Source organism: Wyeomyia smithii, chromosome 2 (genome assembly GCF_029784165.1).
Source record: "Wyeomyia smithii strain HCP4-BCI-WySm-NY-G18 chromosome 2, ASM2978416v1, whole genome shotgun sequence".
NCBI classification, from domain to species: Eukaryota; Metazoa; Arthropoda; class Insecta; order Diptera; family Culicidae; genus Wyeomyia; species Wyeomyia smithii.
In genome coordinates, this window is record NC_073695.1 from 57,031,710 (window position 1) to 57,051,313 (window position 19,604).

The following is a 19,604-nucleotide window of genomic DNA, read 5'->3' on the forward strand; positions in this document are numbered from 1 at the left end:
GTTTGTCAGTAGTTGTTGAACTTTGTATCGAAAATCACGGTGTGTGAAGATGGCGCACAAAAGCTGCATAATAATTGTTGCAATGGTTTTTCTCGATTGTTATGTGACCGCACTAACAGCAACTTTCAACAGTAAGTTAATTGCAAATATTTCTAGAAATTTATCTCCTTACTTCGAAATTTATGCCAAATTTTTTTTCATAGTGACGGAATATTATAAACTCCCGAAGCTATACAAGTACGACGATTTTGATCGTTGTTTGCTGGAATTTGACACCACGGCAGTGTACTGTTTAGTGGACACTACCATCAAACCGAACGCCACGGCCATAATCTGGCCTTTGATTGAGGTAGGTTATACTTGGACTGACGCTCTGACACGCCAAATAAATTCAAAATTCAATCGTATAGAAATTTTCCAACGACACCAAACGAAGCTTCCGGCATGACCGTCTCCAGCGGGGAATCTGCATGAATTGGTGCAAAAAATTGATGGAGCGGTTCGATCACCAGACCCAGATGAAATATTTTTTGGCTGATTTTAATGAAACCAGTGAAATAACATTCGATGCGAATACGTTCCGCCAGGCACTGGACTGGCGGATTAAGTATAAGAAACTTGCGAATCAGTGTGTCAACTTTGAGCTCAAGCGCCAGTACTCGATCATGGGACACTCCAAGGTGGAGTATTGCGTTACTCATCGGGATTATGATCCTATCGGTATTCCAGTAAACCATTTACTTCGAGGAGAATAAGAAGAATTATTTTTCTTTTTTTTCAGATTATTTGGATGTGATTTTTCTCGTAGTTTTAGGTTCATTATTTCTAGTTGTTCTATTGTCTTCGTTTTATGATTACAGAAGAAGAAGGAAATTTTCCTTTGATCTCAAGAGTAGTGAATACTATCGAGCACCTGTCCGACGTGGATGTATGTAAAGTTACTTTAAAACTGTCAAAATTTATCAATAGTGTTCATTTCTAACACAAGTATCACAGATGATGGTAGCCTTTTCCCTGCCACGCAATTGGCAACTTTTGGTGGCGAAACGTCGTACGACGCCGAGCAAAGATTTTCGTTTTCTCCAGGGGGCACGCTTTCTCGTCATGTACCTGGTGATCGCCGGTCATTGCATGGTGTTTAACTGTATTTTTCCGCTAGTCAACCCGGAATACGTTGAGTTTGTAAGTATCCGCAGTATTTTTAACCGTAGGGGGTATGACGTGTGCCGTAATTTCCGTAAATTGCATTTTCCCGGTACTCCTTGTGCATGGCGGAAAACGTGCTGCTGCCAACAACACGTAGAACTACCGCCGGCTGGTGACGATGCTAATTTTCAATGGTGTAACGGTTATTCAGACCTATTTTACAATTAGTGGATTCCTGCTGGCGGTGCAATTTGTGGATTACTGTGAGAAAAATAAGTCGTTTACGGTGAAGGACTTTTTCGCTAGCATTCTGTACCGGTACTTGAGGTATGTTGAATGGGGCCATAGAAATAAGCTATTAATTTAATATGACAATTAAATTGCACATCTAGTGAGTTGATTGGAGATATGGTGGTAATACCGTTCTGTAGTTTGCGAATAACTTCTTATCCACAATCGCCGCACATTTATGGTGAGCGGAATTCGGGTTATTACACATACAATCAATCGGAGGAAATAAGTAAATTCAATCCGGGGTTTTATCCGTAACGAACAAGACGTTTCTTTCATTTAGACATGTGGTTTGATATACGACTAATTAAATGTCAATCCTTTTCAAGTAAAAACGCTTACGGCTTTTTCCCTTTCTGCCTCGACATCATTCAATATGTAAATTCACTGCTTGTAATCAATATAGTCAATATGCTTAGCTTACTTTCACAATGGTTTAATGAAAATATCTGTCAGTTTTCATCAGCTTTATTATAGCACAAAAAAACTGTATTATGTTCTTATGCCGTTGAAATGCTTTAAAAATCTGAAACAAATGGCCATGTTTAGAGCGATTTCTGATAAATGGTGCTTTCTAGTGCCTCTAACAGAAATTGGAGCAGTTGAACATTTTCTTCACCAATTTGTTTTGTTCTATTTTTTTGGAACAAACTCAAATTCACTGCTGCACCGGTGGTGTAAATTTTGTTTTATACCAGATCTAAATTGAAAAAATTTGAAACTGGTATACGTTTTGGTCTATTTTTGTCACTTTTTGGAACAAGAAATAGATCGTTCTAAAACCCTTTGTACGCTACCAATAGGTGGGTAAAATGTCATATTTTAATTGAATACCTCATTTCTAGCTATTTTCATATAAGCGTTTTGCGAGTGTTGGGGATAAACAAAACAAAGATTTTTTATGACAATTCACAATTCATTTTTGTGGCTTTTCTGAAGAAGAAAATGAACAGGTTTGTCGTTTTTGGCTTCAAGGAAACCGACCAGCAAAAGGGGGAATTCTGGAAGACCATAACCGTAGGCTCAACTACTTGGTTTGCAACCACCAGGATGACAAATATGTTTGCTATTCGCCTTAATTGTATTGGGACTAGAGGAGAACTTAAGAGGCCAGAAAAATGTTCCTCGAAGACACTGAACTGAAAACGTTCGAAATGCTGGGGTGACATTGAACATTTTGTTTCGAGCAACTCGAACAAAACCAAATGATCGCTGGGGGGCGTTATGTTTCGTTTTTCTTATTTTTTGACTTTGCGGGTTAGATGAGCCGCAGGACAAATGACAATGACTGCTCCTTTTAAGCTTGAAGCATAACTGGCAGTATGTGACCTACTCGAAAATAGCGAAAATTGTTCGAATCAAGCTGCGCAATGCCACCCAATATCCTCAAAACCCAAACCAAGGTTTAGGAACTGCAAGATATTGAAAGATTGATGAGACGAAAACGGAAGATGAACACCTACGCGATCAAATATTTTTCGCTATCCTCCGTAACCCTACTTGTAGCGTTCGATCATACCAATCCATGCTGAGAAATGTCACTGACGCTCGGGTCAAACCGTCAAATCCATGAAGTCTTGTGGATATAAAGTGTCTTGCCAAAGTAATCGTTTAATGTGCGTAAAAAATTATCGAATTTCCGTTTGTTAAATATTGAGTGTTTTTTAATATAACAAGTTTCATTAACTGATAGCATGGGGTATTGAATTGTTGACAGTGTGACAGATGTCAGCGGTTTAAAACAACAAGATATACAACACCGGTGCGGAGAACGAAAAGTTGGTCTATATTAGCTGGCTCTATTCAGGTGTCGCTGGTGTAAATCTAGTATAAAGTTGTTTCAAAAATAGACCACCGCTGAAGATGCCCTTAGTTTTCAAAAAACCGAAAAAAAATTATTGTATTATCTTCAAATACAACATCTTGAGAACATTTTCACAAATTTTCATAAAGATCTGAGCAATAGGAAGAAAGTTAGAGCGATTTGCAGCGCGCCTCGCCACGGCCGCATAAGCTAAACTTGAAACTTTACACGCGATTATCTCGGAATAGTGTTTTCCGAAAAATGACTTTGCCGTGATCCTGATTGCCGTGATCCTGACTACTGAACCGATTTCCTTCATCTTGTTTTTAAAATTTTTGTTATTGAATTCGCCGGTCCTTGAACGATCGCTTTTTGGAACATACAGTTACATTTTGCAGCAAAAAAATTTTTAATGCAATTTTTAGCGCTCAAAACGTGCATTTTTTGGGAAAAACGTTCCCATTTGCACTGAAAACAAAATACTCATAAAAGCGATCGTTCAAGGACCCGGCACACTTCTAAACTAATGAAATAATATGAGTTTTTTGATTTCGGTTTGACCCGCTGAGTCTGTATCAGGATCACCGCAAGCCTCTGCAAAAAAATAGCGTTTCGGGGAAACGGCCATTACTCCAGTAATAATTGGTATATCTCAAAATCAAACGTATTTTGTTGTTGTTGATAAACTGTACATTCAGAAAAATACCCCTTTGATGCAATGAAAATGGTGCTATGCACTTAAAAATAGATTCAAACTTCCCCTCATTTTTCTCGACCAAAAAGGTATATAACCCCTTAAGCATTATTTGGCACAGTAGTTTATCATGAAGGGGCAATTAATAAACCAGTTACCTAAATTCAGATACACAGAATCTGAATCAGAGTATATTGCCCAAATTCATAAGAATAAGTTAATATGAGAGTTTACTTTAACATTCAAGGTAAACACTGACCTTTTTTATTACATGCTACCAGCGACCACAATTTCTGTTTTTAACCTTTTACTGTCCTATTAAATCTGAAATAAGTGTATAACTTCATTTTACAGCATTGACACACTACTAAGTTTGAAATACCAGTATTTGCAGTTTATCACAATCAGTCATATTATTTCCTAGCACTGAAAACAGAGATAAAGTTGGGTACGCAACTGTTTACTTCAACAGCCCAAAGCCGTGGTGCACCAAATATTGTCCGCAACAATTTCCGTTCAAATAAGGCCAGTGCGCGTATGTCTTCCGTGAGCAGCGTCACGGAATCATTTTCATGAAGAACTACAGGTCTAATTAGGGTTCCGTGTTGTGCGGAACCGCATGCTCTTGAATCGAAGCCTCCCGCGAAGACCAAAGTAGACCCGATTTCCAGCTTCAATATGTCGTTGGATCTTCTTACTTGTGTTTTTGTCGGTGGTTACCAGAGATCGTAGATCTTCTCGAGCCTCTCTCTTTCCTATTCTTGGTTTTCGATGCATTAGGGTGAAACGGGATTGTGGCCTTTTCCTATACAATTTTGAGGTAAGAGTTCTTTTTACTTCTGTATTTTGATCGTAAAAAATTCGGCTTCCACTGAATAAACAGCACTCAAATTGCTACTTCAGGCATGCAACCGTTGTGAAAACAATTGATCAAAGTTTCATGTACGTAGTCTTCATAAATCAAGAAAAAATTAGATTGCAAAATTCGAGCTGTACGCGACCACGTCCCGTTTCACCTTAATTTCTAGTCCAACTCTTTGAGCCTCCACTTTTATACTGGCGTAGATTACCTACGCCGACGTCGAGGTCAGCGAAGCCTATGAGTTGACCTTTGGTCAAGAGCAACGATGAAAAACGCGCAGGGTAGTCCATCTCCTTGTCCACAACGCTCTGCGCGCTTCGAACGGATTCATGATTGCCTTCGATACGCACACATAAAACATCACCCGATCCAAAGTAGCTTTGGCGTCATCCATGATTTATGTAAGGACTTTTTTCGAAATTTTCGACTCCCCCTCCCCCCATAATAAGGCTTAGTAGGATTTTGCATTACCCCTCTCCCCCCACGAATCTTACGTAAGATTGTCTTTTTAGGTAAAAAAAAAATTTCGAAGGTACAACATTTTTTTTACACATAGCATATTCGTAGAGGATAAAACAAAGCAAGTTAATACTATGTTAAAGTAAACAAAAGTACGCACGCAATCACCCAGCGACGGCGAATTCACTGCTTTCCCAAGGTTCAACTGTTAAGAACGCAGGGATAAATAATTCAACTAATTTTTTTTTTAGTTTTGTAAACTTTTTTTTCAGTTTTTTTTTAATTTTTCAATCTTACGTAAGATTATTTCGAATCCCCCTCTCCCCCTTCGTAAGCATTCGTAAGAAATTTGAATACCCCCCTCTCCCCCTAAACCCTTACGTAATTTGTGGATGCCCATTGGCAAGTCGTGTCAGTTTATACGGAAAACCGTAGTCGTGCATTATTTGCCATAGCTGGTTTCGATCGACTGTATCTACTGTACTGTGATGTGTGGGCACGTTATACTCCCGGCTGAAGAGTGCCGAAGACCGTAGTAGCGTGTGCTTGCGTAAAACCCGCTTGGTACTTTCCTTCGACTCCTTCTGCTAGCGGAGAAAGATGGCGGAGCAAAATTTTTTTTGTAAACAGCGTTGATCAATATAGATGAGTTCTGCTGGTAATTTGTATTCACCTGATACCTGGTTCGATTGTTCTTTAGTGTCCAAACTATCCGTTTGATCTTCAGGATATTAGGAACTGGGACACTGTTCTCGTTTGTAGGCACTCCAAGGTTAAATTTCATTCTACCTTCTTCTGTTGATTCATTATTGAGGTACTAATTGTAAAACTGCTTCCACTCATCAACCACCTCGCGCTCACTTATCATTACGTTTCCCTCCTCGTTCTTACTACATTTCTCTACCTTTTCTAGAACCCGAATCTCGCTCGGACTGCCGTTAGGTATTGCTTCAGGGAAAAATGCGAGTGTGCTTAGTGTACCCCCTTACTTTTAACACTTGGTTGACTTCGTAAAGGCAGAGCTAGCTAGTCTTCACTAGCATTCCTATGGGTGTTCCATCGACTGGTGCATGCATAACGGTTTCCTCCGCGCCCGCACACTGTGAGCACATGGGTGACTCCGCGTGTGTATGGCATGACTTCGTGACTTCGCGAGTATGGACGTTGCCACGCTAGCGAGCAGCTTCCGCCGGATGCTAAATACCGCCGAGCTATTTGACATCATGCCGCTAATAGTCGTGGAAGCTTTCTTGCGGGCATAGTTGACGTAGCTCCCAAACGTGTGCTTGTCGTCGATCATCACCCCCCAAGAGATTCGAAGATCGCTTTGAGGCAAAAGTGCATCCACCGGTACCAATCGATGCCCTCTGTCCCGATTTACGGTTGTTCACTACGATGACCTCTGTCTTATGATGCGCTAATTCCAGTTTCCTTCAGTGCATCCAGTCCTCGACTGCGCGTATGGATAGCGCGGCTTTCAACTCGACCTCGCTGACTGACTCGTCGTAAACTTCTAGAGTTATGTCATCTGCAAAGCCCACAACCACCGCTCCCAGTGGGAGAGAAAGCTTCAGCACACCGTCGTACATGGCATTCCACAGTACTGGACCCGAGATGGAACCTTGCGGTACCCCTACGGTAATCGGGACGCATTTCTGACCCTCATGTGTGTTGTAGACTAGCACTCGATTCTGGAGGTAATTTTCCAGAATCTTGTATAGTGGCACCAGCATTCTAAGACTCCGAAGCGCTTGGGCCTGACAATTGTGCAATAGAAAAGCCCCTCCTTTTACGCTGGAGTGCTACCTCGGCTGTCTTGGTGACGGAGAGAATAGCATTCACCGTGGACCTACCTTTACGGAAGCCAAACTGGTTGCTTGATAGACCGGTTTCTCTCTCGGTGAATCTTATAAGTCACTTGAGGATTACCCTCTCAAGCACCTTACCTATTGTGTCTAGCAGACAGATTGGTCTATATGCCGATGAGTGCTGGTGCTGGTCATTTCCCCGCTTTCGGAAGTAATACAAGTCTCTATCGCTTCTACTTATCCGGGAAGAGACAGTCGTCTACAGAAGAAGGGCAGAAATGCCTGCATGACCGCCTTGAACAACCCAGGGACTACCTTTATGGCCAGGTTCCGTTTGGTCCCGGTGTCTAGCTCACTTTCTGGGGATTTCCGAGCTCAATGAGTTTACCGTCCATTTGTAACTACCCAGACTACTCCGACAACATTAATGCACGATCTGCTGTGGCTAGCATAGCTGAACGGAACCTAACATTAGAGCATGCTCAAAGGCCACGTATGCTAGGATTCTGAGCCAATGCTCGAACAGCGAGGATTGTTAACCCCTTTCTGGGTTCGGACAGACAAATCGAACTATGGTTTTCCCTATCAAGGGATACTAACGTTTCAATTTGATTAATCGTTATATTCTTACATCTATATCCGCTTATATCTATCCACTTAAGGGGAGGTGTAGACTCACCAATCTCCAGAAGAGGCTCATAGCAATGAAGGTTGATCCTAGATCCGCCAGTTGATGACCGGTGACCGCTCCCAACACCAGGAGTTTACTTGTTGCTCTCCGGGTTACTATTTCTGCATAGAAGGTTAATCCGACCCCTGCTCTTTGATGACCGGTGTACACTAGACTGGGACACGGTTATATGAGAAAAAAGCGATGGTGTTATTTTTTCGCTCCCATGCACTTTTCGTGTTCCTTATGGGTCCTATAATAACTGTGTAACTTTTCAGATCGATCGGTGAAACGCCCGATTTGCGCCCGATTTTCAAAGCTTCCATACGATTTTGTATGGGAAAACCCACTTTTTCAAAACTTTTTCTATAGAGATGTCCAGTTGGCTCCTAAAAATATATAAATACATGATATTTATAGGAAATTTTCCTGGGAAAAACTCTTCTGCAGACCATAAGGCGCTACCCTGCTTGTGAAAAAAGATATTCACATCAGACTGATTGAATATCTGACGAACGGCTCACCATTGAATTTTACTAGCAATATTGCTGTAGCATGCGGCTGTTGCAAGTTCAACCATGTGATGAGAAATGATATCGCTCAAATTTATCTTGGAGGCTTCCTCGAAGATACTATGAGCAAAAATCACACTTTGAAAATTAATTCCACGCGAAATTATTTCTCATACCTAAGCAAGTTTGCAATAGCACCATGCTGTAGAAGTGTTACTGGAAAATTTCAATGGTGAGCCGTCCGCCAGACATTCAATCAGTTTGAGGTGAATAGCTGTTTCTACAAGCATCTTAGCGCCTTACAGTCTTCAGAAGAATTTTTCCCAGGAAAATTTCCTATAAACATCATGTATTGATATGTTTTTAGGAGCCAGCTGGACTTCTTTAGAGGATAAGTTTTGAAAAAGTGGGTTTTCCCATATAAAATCGTATGGAAACTTTAAAAATCGGGCGCAAAAATATAGTTCCACCGATCGATCTGAAAATTTACACAGTTTTTGAAGGACCAGTAAGGAACACATATAGTGCATGGGAGCGAAATAAACACCATCGATTTTTTTCCCATATATCCGAGTCCCAGTCTAATATACACGCTACGAAGGTTATCCTGTGTTTTGGGTGGAACCAATGGGGTGTTATTTATTATAAGCTGTTGATAACAAACGGAACCATCACTGGTGAATGGTATCGACTTCAATTGATGCGATTAAGCCCGAGAGCACTACGCGAAAAACGGCCATAATACGAGCAGAGGTACGAAAAAGTGATTCTACTGCATGACAATACTCAGTCTCATACTGCTTGAGTCATTAAAACATACATATTCCTCGGCCAAATTATTACTTGTTCCGTTATTTTAATTTTAATAAGTTTTATTTTAATGTAAAAGCGTCAAGAAACTAGTCAGGGTGCCCTATTGAACAAGCCGATAACACGTTTCTAGGTTATTTTGTAGCATCTTATGTGATGGGAAAGTTAGCTTTGATATTTAGTTTACAGTGTAAGTCTCATCTTGAAAGTGATTTGGTAAATCAGTGAAATTATATTTTTTAATGCATATCATAAAAGTAGATCAGTAAGAGAAACACTAGAAAGTTATAAATAGAAGAGAACGCATGAAACTGTTTAAAGTCATGTTTCAATCCTAGGAATATACCAAAAATTTTCCACATTGTTTATGAAATAGGTCATTTTTCTTTTGATCTAATAGTGCTAGTTATTATAATAATTTTCTCGTAATTTTACTCGATCAAATATTTTCCATCAAAGGTTAGCTCCCCTGTGCGCCTTCATGGTGCTCTGCGATGCCACCTGGCTGTTCAAGCTACAAGACGGCCCAATCTGGAAGCGAGTCGCGGAAACGGAGAGAACCTTCTGCCGGAATAATTGGTGGGCCAATTTACTCTTTGTTAACAACTATTTCACCGTTGATGAACCGGTAAACTTTTTCACCTACGATATCACAACATAAGAAAGAGAAACAAATTTATGAATGATGTTGCTTTTGTTTGGCATCTTTCTTTTGTAGTGTCTGCAGCAGGGCTGGTACTTGGCTACCGACTTCCAGCTGTTTATCCTAGGATTGATGCTGTTGGCGTTTGTGCGGCGATTTCCCAAACTGCTCAAGGCGACAATGGCCCTCGCTGTCTGTCTCGCCTTCATCTCTCCGGCCCTCGTGACGTACTTCAACCACTTTGAGGGGGTGGTCATGATCAAACCGGAGTAAAATTTCATTTTTCATTGCTCTATTTTATCGCTTTCGCTTATTTAAGCTTTTCGTTAATCCTAATGGATTTTTTTCTTCCGTATTGATGCTAGTATATTATGCTAGCCGAATGTAATAACCCTGTGTTATTGTTCCCTTCAGAGCGCTAAAGTATGTCCTATGGTACGATGACAGCTATCGAAAGATGTACATTCCGACGCACACGAATTATGGCAGCTATTTGGCGGGATTGATTGCCGGTTTGGCATATCATAAACTGAAGCATGGAGATTTCGATATTCGGAAACATAAAGTAAGTGTGTATTAAACTGCGGTCACGCCCGCATCATTCTCACTGTTTGTCACTGATCCATCCCGGTCAATTGGGGTTAATACCGGTTATATTCGCAGCTCTTTCTGTTGATGTGGTATCTGGCCCTGCCGGTGGCTATTGTGCTATTGCTTTCCGCGTATATTTTTTATGCATACGATTTTGAGAAACCCGCTGTTTGGATAGCGATTTACGCCGCCATCTCGAAAAACCTGTGGGGCGTTATATTCGCGGTTTTGTACTTTGGACTTGCGTTCGGAGTAGGTTGTACGTTTTTAGCCATCGGAAGATGTTAAAAATGGTTCGTATTTATCAACGATTTTTCATGGTCACACAATTGCAGGGTTCTTCAAGCGTCTGCTGAATAATCCGATATTCAGACCACTGGGGAAGGTCACCTATGCGGTTTACTTGTGCCATTTGTTCGTTATTCGGGCAACGCTGGGAAACATTCGAGAACCGATTTATGTCAGCGATGTTAGAATAGTAAGAAATTACCGTAAATGCGTTGCGTTATTTATGACTGTCAATTATTTTACAGCTGGTGTCGACATCGTCAACGCTCGTCTTGTCCTACATTTTGGGTCTCATTATGTGCTTGGGAATCGAAATTCCTCTTTCCAACCTGCAGAAGCATCTGTTCAAAAAGAAGTCAGGTTTGTTTTTCACGAATTACCATTATGTGTAAGTTTGTATTATCAGCAATTTGATCGTTCCAGAAACATATCGTGAAGACAATATGGAGCTCACAAAGAATGGAACGAAATATGGTACCGAGAGCCATCAATCAGCCTAACAATCAGCCGGCGTAGTGTGCGCAGCACTTCAATCAGCATAAATTTAAAATTCACGAATTTTTATTTCAAGGTTAATGTTGGTTGCTGTAATAGAATCTCATTTTTAAAAATGATTGAATGACATAATGTTGTTCATTATCACTGTCCACTAAATAGTAACATCGTTGCCGTGTACAGGATTTTTGTATGTGGGGGGATGTTTTTAAGTTAGGCATTTTTCTGGGGCGTTAGGGCGATTAGAAAGCAAAAAGATTGTCATCAGCGCATACGAGGAGCCTTTTGTTCAATTGCTGGGACTATTTCATAGCAAATTTATATACTAACTTCGATTCTATAATGAATGTTGAGAAATCATACTCTTGCGCACGGCACCAGCATGGCATAATGTGGCACCGATGGCACCATGTGTTGTGCGACTTTCGTTACGAGGAGAACAGTCTATCGTTTCTTACCGGTAATCGGTGCGTTCTGCTTCCGGGATTGTACAACGCAGTAGGCAGCGGAACGATTGATCTGTCTTTCTTCTCCCCTCACTCAGCGGGGATAACAAGTTTCAGCCAGTGATGGCATAAACTCGTGCAAAGTTGAACTGAGTAACACTTTTCTAGATTTGAATCCAACTTGAATCTGCTTCCTCTCGATAGTTCGAGTTTTTTTGCACCGCACACTCTGATCGATTGAGTTTAAATGCGTGCAATGCATGCAGTGCACGATGTATCCAACGATGCAGGCGCTGATGTGACGCGATGAGTTTTGTTTTTAGATCGAATTTATGCTTCCAAAGGACAATGCAACAAAATGTTGCAGCAGACGCGGTGCGAATTTCATCGCAATTCGATTTTTATGCAATTGTTGTTATGCAGGATTCAAACTCAAATCTTACTCAAGTGTAATGCACTGTTAGTAGGGTTTACGTGCAAACCGAAAATAAATGTGCAAGCAAGTTTTGAAACTCACTTGGATACGAGTGCAATGTCACACTGCCTACTCTGGTTTCAGTAAATCTATTCAAGTGATGATCAAACAGATGTTTAAAGTTCAAAACAGTGCTTCAAAACAACGGCGTCCTTGCGCGTTGTCAACACATTTAACATAATTGTACAGTCATTTGGGCGATGTGTTGTTGTTCGTGCTTCGTAGTTGATTGGAGATATGATGCTCATGCTTAAGCTTTACTGATATGTAGCTAGCTTTGTTAGTAGGGGTCTTCACATCGAGCTCGTATACGAATACCCAGCCGTAAACTGTGTATCTTCCATTACTCGTCAATGGAGGTGAGTATTTTTACGGCTGGGTATTTGTTTACGATCTCTACATGAATACCCATAGTGTAATGCCTTTGCGTATGAATCGATAGAGCATACGATTGACCTTACCAAATTTACAAACGCAATAAAGCCTATTCGCCATCAGTACTAACGAAGCGCCCATATAATTAAACCGACAGCCAAACGAATAACATAATTCCAGCACCGGCATAATTATTCATGTTTCTCACCGCTGTTGATTTGAATAGAGTCGACCAACCTCACATTTTACATTACAACTTGCGAAACCAGAAGAACATTTTGGGTTATTAATGCACTTTTGACATAATAACGGGTTCATCATTCGCTGCTCAAGTTACTCTTACTCGCTCTGCCCAGTCCGCTGTATAATCTTGACCGCAGTAAAGCGTTGAAGTTCTATGCATGGTCAATGGCTCATAGGAGAGGTTGGTAATCGCTATGTCATAGAGACGTACAGACCTGAATCAATGACTACCGTCAAGAAAATAAAAAAAAAACACTTCTCGAACACTAAGGATTTAAAAAACAATCGTATTTCCTGCTATCATTTTTCTAAGACATCTGATGAGTAGAAAAGTTGTGTTCGGTCTACATGTCTGTGATATATCATCTTCTCGTGTATACAGAAAGTACTCTACGCGGGATGCTTTCCGCTCGTCCATCTAGCGCCCATTCGTTGTTTTGCCGGTCACATTGCCGAACAAAAGAGTTATGAATTGAAAGTTTGAATGCTGAATGAAGATGGTCCCCGTAGAATGAACTCATAAGATTTTTATTTCAATGTAAGATGTTTGTAATTACGGTGATGGTCATAATATAGACTAGTGCCATTTCTTCATGCATATAACACTGGTCGACAAATGCGAAAATAATGCTGCCCAAAAGCTCAGAACAGTTGCCCTAGAAAGATTATAGCTCATAAACTGGATGTAATTTCTTTTATGTTAAACCATTTTTTCATTCAATTGGATGTAACACTTGAATAAAATTTTTGAGGTATATTCGTTTTTAGCCAAAATTTCATGACAGCTCCAAATTATTCTGGATTTTTGATACTGGCGAATAATACCTCTGCAAAACAAATTTTAGACATTTGCGATACTGGATCACTAATCACCAATCACTAATTTCCATAGCGTAGCCTACTGAACATGTTGGTGATTCTGAACCTTCTGAACGGATATGTTGCGTTTGCTTTCAGCTGATTGGCCTTTTACTTATAGTTGTACGTGCGTTGTAATATATGTTGTTTACTTACTTGTAGTGCGTGTGAAGGAATAACAGGAGAATTAGAATCATATCGGGTTGAAGGCAAATGATAACCTGAAATGACAATACATTTAACAAACTTGCCGGCGTCACTGATATGAAACACCAATGGCTCTTTTCAGCGAATGAAAATCATTTAATTGGAGTAGTTGATATTTTTTGCTTGCTGATGATAAATTATACGCAATTAGCGTATAATTGAGTCCTCAATTTTTTTCTAAGTGTTCATCTTTCGACCGCAGCCGATACAGCTATCGAATTTTTTCTACTTTCCTTGCCAGTCTTTCAAACTTTCAGCAAATTCACCTTCCATTTTTTACAGATGCTAGAGTCTGATTGTGGTAAAAAAGGAGCGGCAAAGTCCCGTTCATGTACCAGGTTTTAAATATCAGGAGGTCGCGCTGAGCGTCCGTCTATCTAGTAGTTTTAACGGGGTATATATTCTTGGTAGCTGCGACAGTGCTGGAAATGGTAAGACAGTTGGCTGGAAATAACGAGGGAACTAGAATCATCATGTATCGTCGGCCAATAGCAATCCGTATTGACGATAAAATTTGCCGTAGTCACTTTTGTAAAACATCAGTAGCACGTTTAAGCGCCCCCGTAGAATTTAGGTAGTTGATATTTTTATACTGCTCGACAAAACGGTGCTGATAGTGATAAAACTATACCCAGTGGCGTTTCATGGGTTTGAATATTGACTGTGCACTCAAGGTTGTCCAATGCAAACACTTCCCCCTCTCCAGTGGCCATCACCAAGAGGTACTGAAAGAACATCGTTCCATCCTACCACCCGTCAAGGTATCTTTCATGCTCTTACTTAGTATTCCGTTTCATTTATTTATTTCGTCAAGCAAATGTAAACTGCGTATAATGTTTCACTGAAGTTGTTGCTAAGCCTTATTTCTAGTGTATTTCAGACAATTTTTAATTTGTTCTTTTGACATTGTTATGCTAATGGTTTCGCAATGTAGAATGCACTGTGCTGTTTTTCGGAAAAAAGTTTACTTGATCTAAGATGCTGTGAGGGAGTATAAAAGCTAAGTTGTGACAGTAATGCAGCTGAATCTATACGATACGATAGCTGAATCTATACGACAAAGCAAGAAAACGGAGGGCCAGAAGACGAAATCATTATAGGCGAAATAATTACAACAGAAACAACAACCCTAGGCATAACCATATCATTCACAACAACAACAACGATAATAACAACAACTCTGTCAATAACAATAGAAATAACTACAACAGCAATTACTACAATAATAATAACAATTCCAACAACAACCGCAACAATAAGAACTACTTCAACAATAAGAACAACAATCAGAACCAGAATCCTCAACCTCAACTTTAACAGAAATCTCGTTAATAACCATCAAAGTACCAATCGAAGCAACCCAACCACAACCGTCACGTCAACAACAGTTTTTGGAATAATAAAAATAGCCTCAACTATAACATGGCCAACAGGCAACAGAATAACGTCACCAACTCCTACAATAATCAACAACACACCAACTCTAATCGTTTCCATGCAAATCAACTGTTACCACCTGACAGAGTGCTTCTTGCAGCAGCGAAAGACCGATTCTCCAGACCTCAATCTAACTTCATTCCTACGATTCAATTTCAAAGAGGCGAAACTCTTAACCCATACCCGGAGAACGACGAGTTTTCACTTTCTCAACCCCAGATGATCAGCGATCCTGCACACCTTCCTACTTCACAATGCATTGCGTGCTCATCTAGGCACTCGTGTCTTCAACGCAATTGACTCACTCATCAGAGGACCGTTGCTGGTGATAATTTTGTTCAACCTAGAGATGTAGGAAATGACGCGACCTGCTCTGCTCTGGTAAACACTTCTGTTAATAATGACTCTCATTCTTTAGCTTCTACACTCGAACACCCCACCACTACCGAGATCTCTGTATATTGCCAAAATTTTAACCGCATGCGAGGCGCTCACAAAATTAACGAAATTCAAAAAATGTACTATCCTGTTCATTTTCTGTTATTTTAGCAACCGAAACCAGCTGGGATGAGGGTGTTCGCAGCGAATAAGTCTTCGGTTGCCGATATAATGTCTATAGAAATGACCGTAACTATCAATTATCTGAAATGAAATCCGGTGGTGGTGTGTTGATTGCGGTGTCAGTAGACTTTAATTCAGCGCTTATCGACACCATTCAGTTTAAAGAGTTCGAACATGTTTGGGTGAAAGCAGAACTAGCAGGAGAGACACACGTATTTGTCTCTGTCTATTTCCCTCCAAATAATGCGCGGAATGAAATCTTTGAAAAGTTTGTTCATGTTGTTGAAAATATTGCATCTAAGCTGTTACCTGAAGTAAAACTCCACATATACGGTGATTTCAACCAACGCAACATTGATTTTATTCCGGACATCGATAACCATAGCATTTTACTTCCTATTATTGGCGAAAATGAAACAATTTCAATGGATTCAGTGAGATAAGTACAAATTATTGTTTCGATTTTGTTATGCGTTGATATTCGAGCTCATACCCAGTAAAAAATATTCGACGCCATATTTTACACCGCACTGTAAGTACAGGAAAATTTCGTGTATTTTTGTATTCTAGAATTCATCTTTATTAATCTCACATTATATGTCCATAATCATATCTATATTGTAACATTAATCCAATTAAATCATGGTCATATCACTTATCAAAGTGTTCCACCCCACTAACAAAAACTCCCTTCCGTGGTGTTTGTAGGGATGCAGAGGTATACTCGGTCTCTAACAAAGCATAAACTACATTCCAACTTTCCTTTCTTATTGTAGGTTTCATGCGGCACTGGCACAACTCGAAATTTATCGTTCTAAAAGAAATGGGTTGAAGAATTAGCGTTTAAAATTACCTTTATCACATCCACTCATAACACTATGAGCAAGTTAAAATCTCTTTTTTACCATCTTTGAAGCATGTTTTTGATTTGAATTCCAAAGTCACATCAGCTTTTAACTCAGGTTTTTTTTGTGAATTTTGAAATAAGTCTTTGTGAAATAAAACTAAAACGTATTTGGCATCATTTGATATCAAAATTTTAAAATGGAAAACAATTTAGTTGGGCCGTTGTTGCACGAAACCGACGATATTTCCACCAGACTGCAAGGACGTGGCCGGCGCCGTTATTGCTCTATAAAAAATCGGGGCATTGTATGATGCACAGTGAGCATATATTACCAGTCCCACTCGTTTTTTCAATTATTTCATTTGCATTTTGAGTGGCTCGGACCTATCGCGGAGAAGTAGCCATTGATATGTACAGTCAGAAGCTAAGCTTCGAGTTTTAGTTTTTCTTTTGCTCGTAATCAATGTCAAATTCTCCGTCGAAACTTTGACACGCTGGTGTTTTTGATCAACTGTCAAGAAACGTGGCACCCGTCGCGCACACAACTTCTTCATGTGTAAACTTCTTCATGTGTAAACCCTAATGACCCTAAAAATCTCGCTCAATTCTGCGATCATTTATTATGATTTCATGATTTTTTTCTGCTTCGGTAGACATACGTTCGCGACAAATTTGAGTAAACATAGCGGGATCAGATGTTTTGTAACACTTTTAAATCATTGCTCCGCTTGCAGGCAGGTATTTTCCACATCACGAAACAATACATAATCAAAAAGCGAATTCACTTTTTTCCAGGGTAACCAAAATAACAGAAATAACATCACTTCGAAAGCGATAACTTGTGAACGAGTTGATAGCATGTCATCAATTTAAAGGTTGGTATAATCTGGCAACCCCAGATTTTTGTTTTATAGCGCCATCTGTGTCAGACATTTCAGCCTATGTGTCAGACATTTCAGCCTTTGTATGTAGAGCATGCAATTTATTTTTTCAAAGCAGATCAGCGATTATTTTTTGCATAGTCTTTTCACAAGGTTTATAAAAATAACACGGCTTTCCCTAGAAAAGTAGGAAAAGGTACGAAAGAAGTCATCCACGTTACATCCACGAAAATACAGTGTTTTTAAAATGGGGTTGACATCTTGACGAAAGGGTGACGGGCTGTCAAACTTATTGCTCAACATCGCAATGGAAGGTGCTATATGGAGGATATGTGTGCAGAGAAGTGGTATCGTCATGACGAGGTCATACGTGCTACTAGCGGACTATATCGACATCACTGGTATTAGCTGTAGAGCGGTGTAAGAGGGCTTCGACGAACCTCTCAAGAGGGAAGCCTCGAGAATAGGGTTTGTCATAAATTCTGCCAAAACGAAGTACATGTGTGCTGATAGAGCCCGACAGATGTTGGCGCTGCGGTGGTGATGGTGGTAGATGGAGAATTATTCAAAGTTGTCGACGAATTTATTTAGGAGAAACTGAGCCTCCTACGGACTGTTTAACCGACAGAGGTCCCGCAATCTACAAGCCCGTACAAAACTAGCACTCTATCGAACACTGATACTCCCGGTGGCCCTCTATGGCCATAAAGGTTGATCGGCGAGTGTTTTTGAGCGTTGAATCTTGCGTTTAATATTTGGCGGTAAACTGAAAAATGGCGTTTGGCGCAGACGCAAGAACCATGAAGTGTACCAAGTTTACAAATCGGCGGATATAGTCAAGCGGATAAAACACGACAGGCTTCAGTGGGCCGGACGAACAACTAGCGAAAAATATATTTTGCAGGAATCCCGATAGAGGCCGTCGGTTTCGGGGTAGACTCCGGACTCGTTAGGATGCCCCCGTAATGGGTGTTAAAAGCGACTGGATGATAGCAACCCGAGTCGGAGTGATATGGCGTCGTATTCTGGATTCGGCACTAGATCAATAATCGGTCTGTCACCATTAAAATAGATAAAGTAAGTGACATTTTGACACTGGGAATTGATTTTTGACGGCATTTTGAAATCCAATATGGCAACTTCCGGTTTTAGAAAAAATAGATGGGTACTAGCAAATTCCATAGAATATTAATGTTTTTGGAAGTGGTTTGATTTTTTGACATGAAAACTTGATGTCCGACATAATTTTGTAGTTCAAGATGGCGGCCCACGAATTATAAAAAAAACAGAGATTGTACTAAATCCCTTACGACATCGGTATTTTTGAAACCCATTTAATCTTCAGGGACCGTAGGGTAAATTAGCCTACAGTGAACCTCTTTGCTATAGTGCACCACTCGTCAAATTAACTGAATACCTCTTAACATAAATCGGAATTTATAAATGTTTTTCGTGATTGTGGTGCAGATTGGATTGGGATTCTGAAAATCCCCCGAGTTTTCGCATAAGTTGGGTTAATCTGGCGGGCGACACAATTGGAAAAGGGTCGACTATGTAGTAATAAAGATAGATACTGAAAAACACGAACATCAGAAAGGAAGAGCAAAGGGTTGCAAATATAATTTCTCTGGTATAAATTCGACAACAAGGCAGCAATACGAACCAGTGGCAACAAGAAGCCCTTCCAGCAATACGAACAGGTGGCATCCAGGAGTCCCCATCAATATGGAGCATCCACAAATCGTCACGCCCATCGATCGCAACAAAGAGCGATCGATAGAATCAAAAAGAAGGAAACAGAAAAAGCTTACCCCATGTAAGTGGACTAATAACGGCTTGTCAGCATCTACGAAATATAAAACGATTGCATCGAAGGATGAACGAATCATCGGAAATCGCGACACACTATAGGTTAGCATACCCTTCACCGATATCCAATGCCACTTTTCATTTTTTTAGAAAATCCTCTATTCAGGTTAAATCAATCTATAGTGGACCACCCGCCAGATTATATCAATTCATGCAAAAATTCGAGGGATTTTCAGAAAAACTTGCCTGGTAGGAAAATGCGCTAGCGGATTCAAAGCAGCCAAAGACAGAATAACGCATCTTTTTTGCAGAAACGCGTTAGGCGACAGTAATCTCAAACCGGTCTTTAAAAAAACGAGTACTTCGCCCCCTATCAATAAAGAATTATGGCT

General features: G+C 40.2%; 1 protein-coding gene across 1 annotated transcript; it reads left to right on the plus strand.

Annotated features, from left to right (window-relative positions):
- On the plus strand, positions 1 to 11,117 carry LOC129723141 (nose resistant to fluoxetine protein 6-like). The gene is made up of 13 exons (XM_055677146.1): positions 1 to 131; positions 204 to 349; positions 411 to 720; positions 782 to 928; positions 989 to 1,182; positions 1,304 to 1,473; positions 9,516 to 9,684; positions 9,775 to 9,968; positions 10,114 to 10,264; positions 10,363 to 10,549; positions 10,626 to 10,768; positions 10,824 to 10,938; positions 11,002 to 11,117. The coding sequence occupies exons 1-13, from the start codon at positions 50 to 52 to the stop codon at positions 11,076 to 11,078; spliced, it is 2,085 nt and encodes a 694-aa protein (XP_055533121.1). The 5' UTR covers positions 1 to 49; the 3' UTR covers positions 11,079 to 11,117.
- The last annotated feature ends 8,487 nt before the right edge of the window (positions 11,118 to 19,604 follow it).

What these genes read in the sequence shown, in the direction of transcription:
- LOC129723141 (XM_055677146.1), top strand. Translation starts at nt 50, where the DNA reads ATGGCGCACAAAAGCTGCATAATAATTGTTGCAATGGTTTTTCTCGAT. An exon ending in ATTTCACCGTTGATGAACCG is followed by an intron (nt 9,685 to 9,774) that starts GTAAACTTTTTC and finishes TTTCTTTTGTAG; the next exon opens with TGTCTGCAGCAGGGCTGGTA. An exon ending in TCGATATTCGGAAACATAAA is followed by an intron (nt 10,265 to 10,362) that starts GTAAGTGTGTAT and finishes TTATATTCGCAG; the next exon opens with CTCTTTCTGTTGATGTGGTA.